The sequence below is a fragment of the Lagenorhynchus albirostris genome, chromosome 5 (genome assembly GCF_949774975.1).
Source record: "Lagenorhynchus albirostris chromosome 5, mLagAlb1.1, whole genome shotgun sequence".
Classification (NCBI taxonomy): domain Eukaryota; kingdom Metazoa; phylum Chordata; class Mammalia; order Artiodactyla; family Delphinidae; genus Lagenorhynchus; species Lagenorhynchus albirostris.
The window spans coordinates 7609696-7623428 of record NC_083099.1 but is presented as its reverse complement, the minus strand read 5'-3'; the positions used below and the strand labels follow the sequence as shown (position 1 = coordinate 7623428).

At 37.8% G+C, this 13733-nt stretch overlaps 1 protein-coding gene across 2 annotated transcripts in view; it reads left to right on the top strand.

Moving 5' to 3' along the window:
• Positions 1 to 13703, top strand: part of RAB5A (RAB5A, member RAS oncogene family) — a 29930-nt gene extending 16227 nt beyond the window's left edge. Inside the window, exons 3-6 of one of the 2 annotated variants that reach the window (XM_060149543.1) lie at positions 6464 to 6615; positions 6923 to 7045; positions 8554 to 8647; positions 12262 to 13703. In XM_060149543.1, coding sequence (XP_060005526.1) covers positions 6464 to 6615; positions 6923 to 7045; positions 8554 to 8647; positions 12262 to 12377 — 485 coding nt within the window. In that variant the 3' untranslated portion in view covers positions 12378 to 13703. The remainder of the gene's footprint in view (positions 1 to 6463; positions 6616 to 6922; positions 7046 to 8553; positions 8648 to 12261) is intronic. The other variant, XM_060149544.1, reaches the window with a different exon arrangement.
• Positions 13704 to 13733: the final 30 nt, after the last annotated feature.

Here is a 13733-nt window from a genome sequence, read left to right as displayed (position 1 = left end):
GCACAGGCTCCGGACGCGCAGGCCTAGCGGCCATAGCTCACGGGCCCAGCTGCTCCGTGGCATGTGGGATCTTCCCGGACCGGGGCACAAACCCGCGTCCCCTGCATCAGCAGGCGGACTCTCAACCATTGCGCCACCAGGGAAGCCCATGTATGGCCATCTTTTATATATGATCTCTATGTTTTGTATATAGAGATCATATAGAGATCAAAGTATATATTTATACTTTGTTGCCAGGCTTTTGGAGTGTTTTCTGTTTGGGCTTAATCACTGTGTACGCTTTCCTTTCTGCCCCAATCTATTTTTATCCCCTTTCTTACCTTCCTCCTTGCGTTAGTTGAACTGTAACTCTTCCAAGAATACGTGGTCTTCATCTTCTTTGCTGCCATGGTCTACTGGGTACTCTCTTCTATACACATATACAGTTGAAAATAAAAAATGGCCGCAGCTTTTATTTTGGCCGTTGTTGGCTTTTAGACCATCCATATATTCTTTTTTTAAAGATTTATCATTTATTATTTATTTATTTTATTTATTCTTGGCTGCTTTGGGTCTTAGTTGCGGCATGCAGGATCTTTCGTTGCGGCTTGCAGGCTCTTCATTGTGGCGCGTGAGCTTCTCTCTAGCTGCGGCACACAGGTTCCAGAGCGCGTGAGTCCTGTAGTTTGCAGCACACGTGCTCTCTTGTTGAGGTGTGTAAGCTCAGTAGTTGTGGCCTGCGGGCTTAGTTGCCCTGCGGCATGTGGGATCTTAGTTCTCTTACCAAGGATCGAACCCACCTACCCTGCATCGTAAGGTGGATTCTTGCCACTGCACCACCAGGCAAGTCCCATAGACCAGGGGTCCCCAACCCCCCGGGTCGCAAACTGGTAACGGTCCGTGACCTGTTAGGAACCGAGCCACACAGCAGGAGGTGAGCGGCAGGCAAGCAAGTGAAGCTTCATCTGCTGCTCCCTATCTTTCCCCATGGCTCGCATTACCTCCTGAACCCCTCTCCCCCAATCTGTGGAAAAATTGTCTCCCATGAAACTGGTCCCCAGAGCCAAAATGGTTGGGGACCACTGCCATAGACCATCCATATCTTTGTCTGTGTACGATTTTATCATCTGAAGTCAGTGCTCATCTGTCTGATAAAATTCATTATATTATCTGATAAAACTCATTATATTGTATTATAATACTACTGCCACTGATAGTCATTTTCCCAACAAACCAATTTCTTCCTTCACAGATAACTTTGATACCTTGTTCTTGATGCCAGTTGGTCAGTTTCTGCCATCTTTCTCCCTGAAGTTTGATCCAGATCCATCGAACCCAACCATTGAATTACTTGGCTCTAAAAACCTTTGCTTCCCCTACACCTCACCTCCAAACAACCTCTAACTTGGATTTTATGTTCACAAGCCCCTGATCAGCATCTGAGATGTTGAACAAGGCTCTTCCCCTCTCTAACAACTATATCCTTTCAGTTTTAATAGGGCATCAAATCCACCACTTCCATGAAAGTTTTATGTAAGGGAGGACGTAGTCATGGAAAAAAAAATATTTTTATATATATATGTATGTATGTATATATATATATATTTGTGTGTGTGTGTATGTATGTGGGGTTTTTTGTTTTTCTTTTTTTTACTTTTTGGCAATTAAGAGGTCATTTTATTAGTATTTTAAATTTAGTTGCATCTTAATACTTAACCAAACCATCAGTGCCTTTTCACTTATACATTAGGTTATTTCTTATTATTAAATACAAAAATACTTTGAACTTAAAGGTGTGTTCTCCCTACGCTCCTGCTCCCATATCATCTTTTAGAGATTCCATGAGATACTAGGTTAACAAATAGAGTTTTCATGGCTTTGCCACGTGTTGGCAAAATTATTTCAAAACAGTTAATACAGTATCTCCAGCAGAGCATCAGTTTTTGCTACACTCTTTTATTTTCTTTTTTTAATTTTGCTAAGTTAAGGGATAATACTTAACTATTTTTGCTGTGAGGATGATTTCATTGATTACTAGTGGTGTTGATTTTTTTCTGTGTTACATACCTTTTGTGGATTTTCTTGCACATTTATCTTTGATGCTTTTGGAGTTAAGATTTATATGAACTTTCTACATATTAAAAATTAATCTCATAATATCCACTATAGAAATTTTTCTAAATGAGTTTGTCCTTGTGTTTTGAGTGTATGATACATGTTTTACAAACCTGAAGTCTTTAATTTTTATATAATCAAACCTGATAGTCTTATAGGATTTTTGGTCAGTTCTAATAAAGTAATTCTTTTCTATCAAATTTGATAAAATAATAAGTTGAGGTTTGGGGTGATATTGGTTCCTTGGTTTTTCCTTTTTTGCCCTTCTGTTTAGTTCATGTAGAATCATTTTAGGTGTTAGTTTAAACTTTTTTTTATGAGTTGTTAACCTTTGGTTAATGCTATTGATTTTGGATGTTCTTTCCCTTGCCCAGTGTATTGCAGTGTCTCCTCCTTGCTTACTATTTATCGAGGTCTTACATATTATAGGCCTTTGGTATTTGCAGGTTTAACATTTACAGTTTCACCAACTCTCAGCTGACCCCAAGGTCTGTCATTCAGTAATTTGTAGTTTTGCTGAGACTGAAGTGTTACTTGCTTACTGCCAAGCTTGCAAATAGGAACTGATCGTGGAAGCCCAAAGAGGAAGCCTATTAGACAGGCCAGCACCTGCATCTCAACGCAGCTTTGTTTTTCTTTACTTGTCGTCGCGTACACAGTAACTCTCGAAGTGATAAAAGCTGTTTCTTTGTGAAATGTGGGCCCGAAAAGAAAACCAACTGCTAGTGCTGGTGATGGAAGTGAAGAGAAAATGAAGAGGTCTAAGAAAGTGATGGTTCTTAGCCAGAAAATAGACGTTTTGGATAAATTAAAGTGGTTTTGCAGATTCAGGTAAGTTGGTGGTTGGTTAATGTTGCTACAGTATTTATGTAGTAGTTTATATTTTGAGTGCTAGAGTTTATTTTTACAACTTTGTAAAGGACTAGTAATGTACTTTTAGAAGCACTGAGGATTTGAAGATGTCAGCTGTACTTCACTGACTTTTATGGGGGAAGTTAAATACTTTGGTAGTATTTGAAACCTTGAGAACTTTGGAAAATCTTGATGGTCTTTGTGTTATATAATGTTTATAATACTGGGTTATCCTATTCCTATATTTCTGCCCTTGTGGCACTACAGCACTTCTAAGTAGTTCTAATGTGTTTTTGACTGTACCCTAAAACTCATTCCACTGGCCTCTAATATTGGTCTTTTTTCTCCTCCCCCCGTAATTATGCTCTTTTTATCATATCACATTAACAGTATGGTGTTACCCAGGTAAAAAGATCTTGTTGGTACTTTGAGATTGTGTTTGTTACATAATAACTTGAGTAGAGAGAGGCCTTTTGAAATACCTGTTTTTTCCCATTTGGGAACTGTATCTAGTCAAAATAGCCCCCAAATAGTTGTACATATCTTTCATGGACTTCAGCAAACTTTTTGGACATTTATATGAACTGAGATTTATTTTAGATATTGAATATGGACAAGAATAGCTAGTTTCTCAAGGAACTTCCTAGTCTAGGAGAAGATAATGTAAACCAGTGATTATAAAGTGTGAAACGTGTTCTTGCATAGGGAACTCTGGGAGCACAAAGGTAGGACCTGCTTAAAAGGGTGTGATGAAGGATGGCTTCTGAGAGGAGTTGAGTGAATTGATTGTTCTTATTCTTTGTTAATTTGATAGGGATCCAGTCTCCTCCCAGCATAACACTGAAATCTGGTCACTGCCTGTGTTTGTAAGGCTGTTTCTTTGATCTGTTCCAGCCAATTTAAGGAATTTACTATGTGCTTTATTTTAGCTGACGCCTTTGGATTTTCATTTCAGGCTTCTTGCCTCTTCCAAATAATGTCTCTTTCCAATAATTTATTACATTAATTATTATAAGAATATCTGAAGTGATATTACATAATCGTGATGGTGGACATTCTCTTCTGGTTTCTAGGTTTAGAGAGATTGCCCTAAGAGCTTTGTGCAAAGTGCAGGTTTCAGGCTTAAGGATGGAATGGACGCTTGATACATTTTTTAAAAATTTATTTTATTTATTACTTTTGGCTGTGTTGGGTCTTCGTTGCTGCATGCAGGCTTTCTCTAGTTGCGGTGAGTGGGGGCTACTCTTCGTTGCGGTGCGCAGGCTTCTCGTTGCGGTGGCTTCTCTTGCTGTGGAGCACGGGCTCTAGGCGGGCGGGCTTCAGTAGTTGTGGCACGTGGGCTTCAGTTGTTGTGGCTCGCGGGCTCCAGAGCGCAGGCTCAGTAGTTGTGGCGCATGGGCTTAGTTGTTCTGCAGCATGTGGGATCTTCCCGGACCAGGGCTAGAACCCATGTCCCCAGCACTGGCAGGCGGATTCTTAACTGCCTGGTGGCGCAGTGGTTGAGAGTCCGCCTGCCGATGCAGGGGACACGGGTTCGTGCCCCGGTCCAGGAGATCCCACATGCCACGGAGCGCCTGGGCCCGTGAACCGTGGCCGCTGAGCCTGCACGTCCGGAGCCTGTGCTCTGCAACGGGAGAGGCTGCAGCAGTGAGAGGCCCGCGTACCGCAAAAAAAAAAAAAAAGTAAATAAATAAAAATACTGATTCTGCATGAGAACTTTTCGTGACTGGGAAAAAGTGACATAGTACTTTCTTGGTATCCTTTATCATAAATACAGGATTTTTAAAAATGGATATTTTTGCTAATTTTGGATGGTAAAAGAAGTTTGAATTGGAGTATATTTTAAATATGACTAGCCAATTGTGAGAATTCACAGAACCCTAATAGAATTAACTCAAAATAAAGAAATTTCCAATCATGATGGTTGCAAAATTGAGAAGATTATAGTTTGTTGATACCAAAGCCAGTACAGCAGTCAGTTGACCTAATAAAAATAGCACAGAAAATAAATGTTATGTCTAATATAGAAGAGATGTAAATCAAATTAGACTTGGTTTATTCAGCACATTGGTATTAACTAGTAATCTCTTAAGATTAACATCACTCGTAAACTGCTACAATTTACAGGATTGGATCATAATTCTCTTGCATGGGAGGACAGAGTTTTTGAAAACTTTATAACTTAATTCTATGCCAGTTTCAGAGGAGTTGAATACATCTTGAGCTGAAAGAAAAAGGAAAGAGCTTACCAACTAAAATTGAGTGATAGAGCAGCAGGGTTTAACTACCAAAGTTAATGAAAGAAAGGAACTGTAAGGTGTTCTTACTGTTGGCCAGCATGCTGGGGAAAATGGCTGTGTGTAGGTCTTTGGTGCAGCTAACAACATCTAAAAACTTACTCTAAGAGTTATATTTTAAAGTTCAATTCACTTGATTATCATGTACCTCTTATAAGTCAACTTATTTTCAGAAGCATCCATGTGGTGTTTTTCCTGATGTTTATTCTTAGAGCCAAGAGAATCATACTTATAATAGACATTTTACTTCATATTGTTCTCAGGAAGCAATTGAGAAAATAAATGATACAGTAATTCTTTGCAGGATGTGACAGCAATCTCTTAATTTTAAAAGGAGGAATATCATTATAAGATGCTACTTTATTATTAAGATTAAAATCTCAGAAAAGAACAGGTGGAAAAAGTACAAATCACAAAATCCATAAGGCAAGGAATGAAAGCTAGGAGTTAATATTGAATCTCTATTAAACAAATTAAGTCTAGGTTGAGGTAATAACGATTATAAAAATTAGTGTCGATGTTTTGATGGAATAATATAAAAAATATATTGATTTAGTGGTAATGGACTGGGACTAAATTCCCAGATTATGCCAATTAAACCCAGGAGAATGGAGCAAGAGGTATGCTGTTGTCAGTATAGATGGTAGTTATAGGTATGCTGATCCACCTTGCCCCCAGTTTTTCAAGAATATCAATGGGCTTCCCTGGTGGCGCAGTGGTTGAGAATCCACCTGTCGGTGCAGGGGACGCGGGTTCTGTGCCCCGGTCCGGGAGGATCCCACGTGCCGCGGAGCGTCTGGGCCCGTGAGCCATGGCCGGAGCCTGTGCTCCGCAACGGGAGAGGCCCGTGTACCACAAAAAAAAAAAAAAGAAAGAAAGAAGGAAAGAAAGAAAGAAAATATATATATTTCTTAAGTCATGTTACAATTTAAAGTTTTTAGATACACAATTTGTAAAACAATTTAAGAACTTTAAAAAACTTATTTAATATTACAACACACTTTTTAAGAATGTAGGAAACACTTTCAAGCTGTGATTTTACTATGAAGGTTTTTATGTGTAAGCATATATTTATCTAGCTTTGAAGCATAGATCTTACAGGTATTTAAAGCCACTATTAACTGTGGGTATGCAGTATATCAGGTTTCTAGGTGTTTTCTGTAGTATTAAAATATTAGTAGGAAAATGATAAACTTATTGCAGACATTTTCTTCTTTCAGCTGCTTTTCTAACTCAAACGGTGTGTCTTGATGACACAACAGTAAAGTTTGAAATATGGGATACAGCTGGTCAAGAACGATACCATAGCCTAGCACCAATGTACTACAGAGGAGCACAAGCAGCCATAGTTGTATATGATATCACAAACGAGGTAAGTAGAAATGCATTCTACAAAGAAACTTGTTTGAGTATCCATTTTTGGTATTCAGAATTTCAATTATAGAAAAGATTTTTTCTTAATCTTTTTTTGTTAGCCAAGCATGACATTTCTGCCAAAGCTTTTATGAAATAGAGAAGCTGATTTTAAAAAATAAGATGCAATTGTCTCAGCTACTACAGTAGTGCTAAGAATTGCTTTCCAGGAGTCACACTGGACAGTCTTTAAAGCCTCGCCCCACAGACACACTCCCTAGCCATTCTTTGAGCCTGTGCCGAATAGCTGTTTCTTTGTTTCCCAGGAGTCCTTTGCCAGAGCCAAAAACTGGGTTAAAGAGCTTCAGAGGCAGGCCAGCCCTAACATTGTTATAGCTTTGTCAGGAAACAAGGCTGACCTCGCAAATAAAAGAGCTGTCGATTTCCAGGTATGTTGAATTTAACTTTCACTTGGAGGCGCATATTTTTCTTCTGTACCCACACTTGAATTACAGTTACAATTTTAAAACGATGCAAATGATAAAAAGTTTTTAGCCAGATGTGTACTATGTAATAAAATCTCATGATAAACCTGAATTTTTTAATATCTTTATTTAATTGTAATATATAAGTTGATTCAAAGATTTTGTCGACCTAAACAATTACAAAAGAAGTAATTGTTCACAAACAGTGTGGAAATATATAAAGCAAAAGGTGATTGCCTCCTACCCTAATCCCTCCAACCCCACGTATAACTTTAGTATCCTTCCTAACTTTTTTTAACTACCTATATATATCACCACACATATACATACCCACATACACACATACATATATGTGGTGGTTCTTAAAAGGGCCTTCAAAAATAAAAGCTTAAATCCAGTGTGTATGTTATCTAATATAGCTAATTAAGAGTGTTCCCAGCTGCAAAATAAAGTACTGTCATTTAAAATAAAGCAATGTCTCTAGTTACACATTTTAAAACTTCCCCTCCTCTTGCTCTTCAGCTTCTCTACCAGAGAAGTTTGGTTGTGGCCATTATATGTATAATATCAGTGATGGGTTAATGTTCTTTTTTGATGATGGAGTACACGTACTGGGAGAAAGGGCACTAATATTTCTTGCACTGTTAGGTAGTAAACTGAGAATCTGCACATGTGGTTTCATTTAATTCTGGTGACAGCCATGTGAGGTATAGTATCTATTACTCTTTCTAAGATAGTTACCTCCTCAGCATAGAGAGGCAGATAGCGCACTTACATTATAGTCACAAGTGGCCCTGTCGCATAACATTTCAAAGGAAACTCATTTTTTTTCTTTATCAAATTGGAATGATAATTGGTTGTTCTTCACAACAGCTGTGAGGATCAAAGGCAATAATACACGTAAACTGTAAAGCATGACAACGTAAAGTAGTAATAGAATTTTCAGAGGAATGATTCATGACATATTCAGAATTAAAATGCTGCTTGTAGAATTTTCAAAGGAATGATTCATGACATTCAAAATTAAAATATTGCTTGTAGAAGTCATTCAGAATTAAATACAAGGGTACCATTTAGTGGCTGAAGCCGGTGTTAAACATTTGGTTTCCCTTTACCTTCCTTGTAAATAACGAGCATAGGTAAAATTGCCATAAAGATCAAAGAGAGTTTTATATTTAGGATTGTTGTCCCTCTCTCCGAAACTCATCATCTGAAAGTAGATTTAATGTGAGACCAGATAAAGTAGGATGGGATTGTGCAAGAAGTTAAGGCAAAAGGGAAATTATAAACTACGCAGTGGTTACCTTTGTTTTACTTTTAACTATAAATAATTGCTTATTATACAGTTGTTGGTTGTAGGTGATCAAGTTGGAGTAGTAATAAGGAAGCCTCTTTTTTTCTATAACAAAAATAAGGCAGGTATAGTAATAGTATGTGCAAAGGATATATCTCAATTTTTGTTCTATAAACAGGAAGCACAGTCCTATGCAGATGACAACAGTTTATTATTTATGGAGACATCAGCTAAAACATCAATGAATGTAAATGAAATATTCATGGCAATAGGTAAGATTAACTTTTTTGCAAACAGTAAAAATAAAGGTAGAACAAGTTACACTGGGGGCATATTTGGTTTGACTGTCTTTTTTTTAATTCTTGGAATTTTGTTTTGTTTTGTTTTTAATGATTATACTACTATCCTAGATTTCTTCCAGAAGCATTACTTTGTTAGGCATATTGTTAAATTTGAAAAATTATTACCCATTAGGTTGCAGTGCTTTCAGTTTAGTTAAGTTTCTTCTAGGTGAGTTGAAAGCCTGAACTTGGAGCTGATAGTTCAAGCAGATAGATTTTCTAAAGATTTCACTGAAAAATTCGGATAAATACATGTTTTTCTATTAGATTATAGTTTTTATATAAAAGGAAGATAAACTCAGTAATGTTTTTCAGTGCAACATATAGACATGATGAGATTTGTTTCTTACTGATCAATAACTATTTTCATCTCTCCATTGCTCTGAACACTATTTTTGTTTATTTTTCAGGTTCTTTTTAAATCATTGATTACTGACAACTATAACACAGACAAGTACATTGTACATACAGATTTACAAATTGTTTTAACGCAAATATTGTAATGGAGAAAGTTTCAAAGCACTGAGGCACAGAGAGAACAAGGGAAAGCAAAACAATATCCAGGCTTTCTATTGCCTCGATGGTCATTTGATCCTACACTGTGCTCTTACCTTTCCTCTAAGTACTTTTAACTAATAATGATTGCTGTTGCACAGTCGTTGATTATAGGTGATGAAGTTGAAGCCTTCTTTCTTCTATAACAACAATTAAAATATTTTTATTGACCCTAGCTGCCTCCTAGTAGTTTTCAGGTGCAGATCCCATGGGAGGGGTCTACTGTGGTGGCTCTCACAGTCTGCTGTGTCCACAATGTCCGTGTGCCAAGCGCTCATCTCATCCCACAACATCTTTTATTATACAGCAGTGATTATTAACTGGGGTGTCCACATCCTTGGTCCCAAATAAGTATTCTTTTATACTGAAGTCATACAAATTAACCAGTGAACAGCTGATTCAGAGGCTAAAGAAAACCCAATAAGAGCTGCAGGTACTGTCATATTATTTTTCACTAGGTGAGAGAGTTTAGTGGCAGCTTCATTTAGGGAAAAACTTGCCTGTGTAAAATATTTTCCTGAGAAACTCAGGCTTGCATTTTATTAGGGAAATACTAGCATAGTTGTGAAGGATTATGAGACAAATATATAGTTGTTTTGTTTTTTTTTAATAAATGGGACAGATCACACCCACAACCACATCTGAAAAGTTGGGAAACAAGGAGATAATAGGGCCTTCAAATCAGGCTGAACTTTTAAACCTTTCTGATGCTATTAAGACTCCACCAGATGGGCTTTGTTTAATTTGTACCTTTTATTTAGACTTGCTAATAAGGTTATTTCTTTCAGTCAGAAAGTAGCCTACGTATTAGAGCTCTTATTTACTTTTCTAAAATTAGAATGTTTCTTTCCTTGAAAGAAACTCCAAGTGTAAATTGAGTTGTAACCTCTCCATTAGTAACTTAAATAAATCACACAGTGAACTCATATTTGTACTTTTTTTTTTTTTTTTTTTTTGCGGTATGCGGGCCTCTCACTGTTGTGGCCTCTCCCGTTGCGGAGCACAGGCTCCGGACACGCAGGCTCAGCGGCCATAGCTCACGGACCCAGCCGCTCCGTGGCATGTGGGATCCTCCAGGACCGGGGCACGAACCCGTGTCCCCTGCATTGGCAGGCGGACTCTCAACCACTGCGCCACCAGGAAAGCCCCATATTTATACTTTTGATGGGTTCCCAAGTAGAGTACACTTGTTTAGTAGGAGTCTACAATAAATTTATCATCTGCTTTTAATTTGATAAGGTCTTCAGTGGCTTTTTTCTTTTTTTTTTTTTAAATCACAACCACTTTTTTTTTTTTAATTTATTTTATTTATTTTTGGCTGTGTTGGGTCTTCGTTGCTGTGAGCGGGCTTTCTCTACTTGTGGCTCGCGGGCTCTAGAGCACAGGCTCAGCAGCTGTGTCTCACGGGCTCAACTGCTCCGCGGCATGTGGGATCCTCCCGGACCAGGGCTCGAACCCGTGCCCCCTGCATTGGCAGGCGGATTCCCAACCACTGCGCCACCAGGGAAGTCCTTCAGTGGCTTTTTTCATTGCACATCTTCCTTAACTTGATTCAGGAATTTTAGCTTCTCACAGTCCTAATCAATTCAGGGTCAGGTTGGTAAGCTGCAGTTATCTATATACAAAGCAGATAGTACCAGCTTCGCTTTGGGTAGCACTCACTAAGATAGGAGACAGGAGACTACTTCTTTTGAGACCCCCTGAAGGTATGTTGTAGTTCATCTTCACACAATAAAAATTAACCAATACAAGTTAAAGGTTCCTCATTCCAGTTTAATTCTTTCAGCCTCCTAATTTCACTCAGATCTAATTACAAAAAGCCCTTGCCAGAAGTATGCCAAAGGGAGAAATGATCACTTAGTCCAAAACCTAATTTGGTATTAATTATAATAAAGTTTGTAATGTTAGCCTACTCTTTGTCCTGGCGGGGCTTTGTTTGTAAATACATTTGACTGGAAATTTACCATTTTATTACCATTTACAGTACCATTCCTAGAGCCATTCCTAGAGAAGTGGCCCAAGGGAACACTTTTCTTCCCAAACCTCAGTGCTCCTGGCTCCCAGATCCATTGCCCAGCCCAGCATCTAGGATTCTAAAGATGATTAATGCTATCGTGGAATATTACAACAAAGAAACTGTAAAAGATCCAGAACACAACTAGGCATTTAGATTTTGAGGTAGATCTTGTTCAGCTTTTGTATAACCTCACAGCTAAGGTAAAGCTAGAGTCTTACCTCAATGATGTATCCCCAAGGCTGATAGAAACCAGTGTGTCTAGCCACCCTTACAGTCGGTGCTCTTAGAGATATTTAATGTTTAATGAATCCCAACACATCAAGGATCTTTGGGATCCAAGCAGACTACATCTAGCTGGTACATTTTCTCATCAGTGGGAGCCATACTCCAGAGAACAGCTGTTAAGCTCCATAGAACTTAGCAAAGCTAAAGCCATAACTACCAGTTGTGGGGCTTTGTCCAAATGTGTGGCAAGCCATGCTTATCTGGCTCAAGATTGGAAAATGTTTTTTTGAGATAGTGCCTTCAGGATCAAGTCCCTGTTAATGAGAGGGACTTGATCCTGAAGGCACTATCTCAAAAGAGCTGCTAATGGATCAGATTAGGATTCTTACTCAGCCACAAGAGAGGAAAATGATAGATGTTTGAAGGGTAAAGTGTATAAGTGAAGAAAATAGGAGGTACAGTCTGTTGTGATGTGGGGTAATAATTTGCACAGTAGAGGACAAGTTCTCCTGGGGTGATGGTATTCGTTTATATCCTGACTTGTTCCAGAAAGTTTGTGGCAGTCCAGAGAACATTGATGGGTTGGAGCTGAGCTTCTTTATTATAAACATAATGGCTGGCCATTATCTTTAGGAACTTACTTAGATTTTCTTTAAAGTACAACTTTTCTGGTATTGTTAAGTGAATCTATATAAAGAATTAAATACAGCTATTCTAATTGTGTTTATTCTGATAATTTATCTCTCAGCTAAAAAGTTGCCGAAGAATGAACCACAGAATCCAGGAGCAAATTCTGCCAGAGGAAGAGGAGTAGACCTTACTGAACCCACGCAGCCAACCAGGAGTCAGTGCTGTAGTAACTAAACCTCCAGTTTAAACTAACTGGAATGTTCTTCTGCTTCCTAATTGTTAATAACAGTGGAATTGGAGCATTTAACCAGCCCAGTATGACTTCCAAAAAGAAGAGACTTACGATAGTCAAGTTTCTAATACAGAATTATTTTAAGTGTTTTGAACTTAATTTTTAATAACATGCATGTGACCCTCTGACTAATGTTTCAGCAGTGAAAGGGGAAGATGAGAGCTGTGTGTACACTTATTTCCTTGGAATGTTAGCGGGACTCATTTCTCTTCACCAGGGATATAAACAGATGACTCTGAACCCACAGTTAACCAGCCAGTTCTGTGAAAAAGATTTGGAACTCACTCATTTGGGCTTTCCAAAAAAAATTCTTTCTTTGGAAGGAGGTTCTAAAGATATTTATGCTTAACTACGATATTCAAGCCACCTGTAATTTCACTTAGTATCCTTATTTAAAGTACACATTCCACATTTTAACAAATTAGCCACAAGGAAACATTCCCACATCTTCAGGAGGAAAAAATGAACATCAGTGGCATCTAAATTATAGCTAGTCCTGTTATTTTTTAAATGGAGTAAAAAAAAAAAATCATATGTAACTGTCTTATTTTAGGAATATGAAAACTGATAAAATGCATCTTAAAGAATAGTGTTCCCTTCAAACATGTAAGTTCTTCAACAAAAATGAAACAAACCAGGTGTCTGTGATTTCTGTTTAATCACTGCTGGCCATTACATAGCTTTTGTTTTTTGGGAGTAGGGAGGGGCTTTTGTGCCCTTTGGACATAGAAATAGTCAATGCACTAACAATTATGTACATTCAAACTTGATTATTTCAAATTCGATCTTCAGCTGTACTGTAAATAGGGTACTGCGTTGTAGTCTCCATATATGTTTATTACTTTTCTGTAATATTTAAGAGTTGCTTAAAAGTATACAAAATGTACAGTTACTAAAACAGCTAATTTTTTCCTTCTCTCCCCCTTTGAAAGGAAGGGGCTTGAATTGTTCCTACCTGGCTAGAACCATAATAAACAATGTACCAGTAATTTGTAACATAAGTATTGGATGTGTTAGTAACAATCTTGCAGCCTTGTTTTCCAAAGTTCATTTTATTTTGATCAGTTCAGTATATTGCACTAATTGTTTTAGGTATTTTCATTATATGAAATCTACCATGTGTCAGAGATGATTTAATCTATTTAAATGTTGAACTGCTAGCAGAACTTGTACATTTACAGTAATTCAAAATTAGTAAGGAAAACAGTTCACCAGTGTTTAGTTTTATATTGAGGTGCTCAGGTTGGAATAAAGTGGTACAAAAAGCAGGTACTGGTTTTTCTCTTTTTTGGCATGAA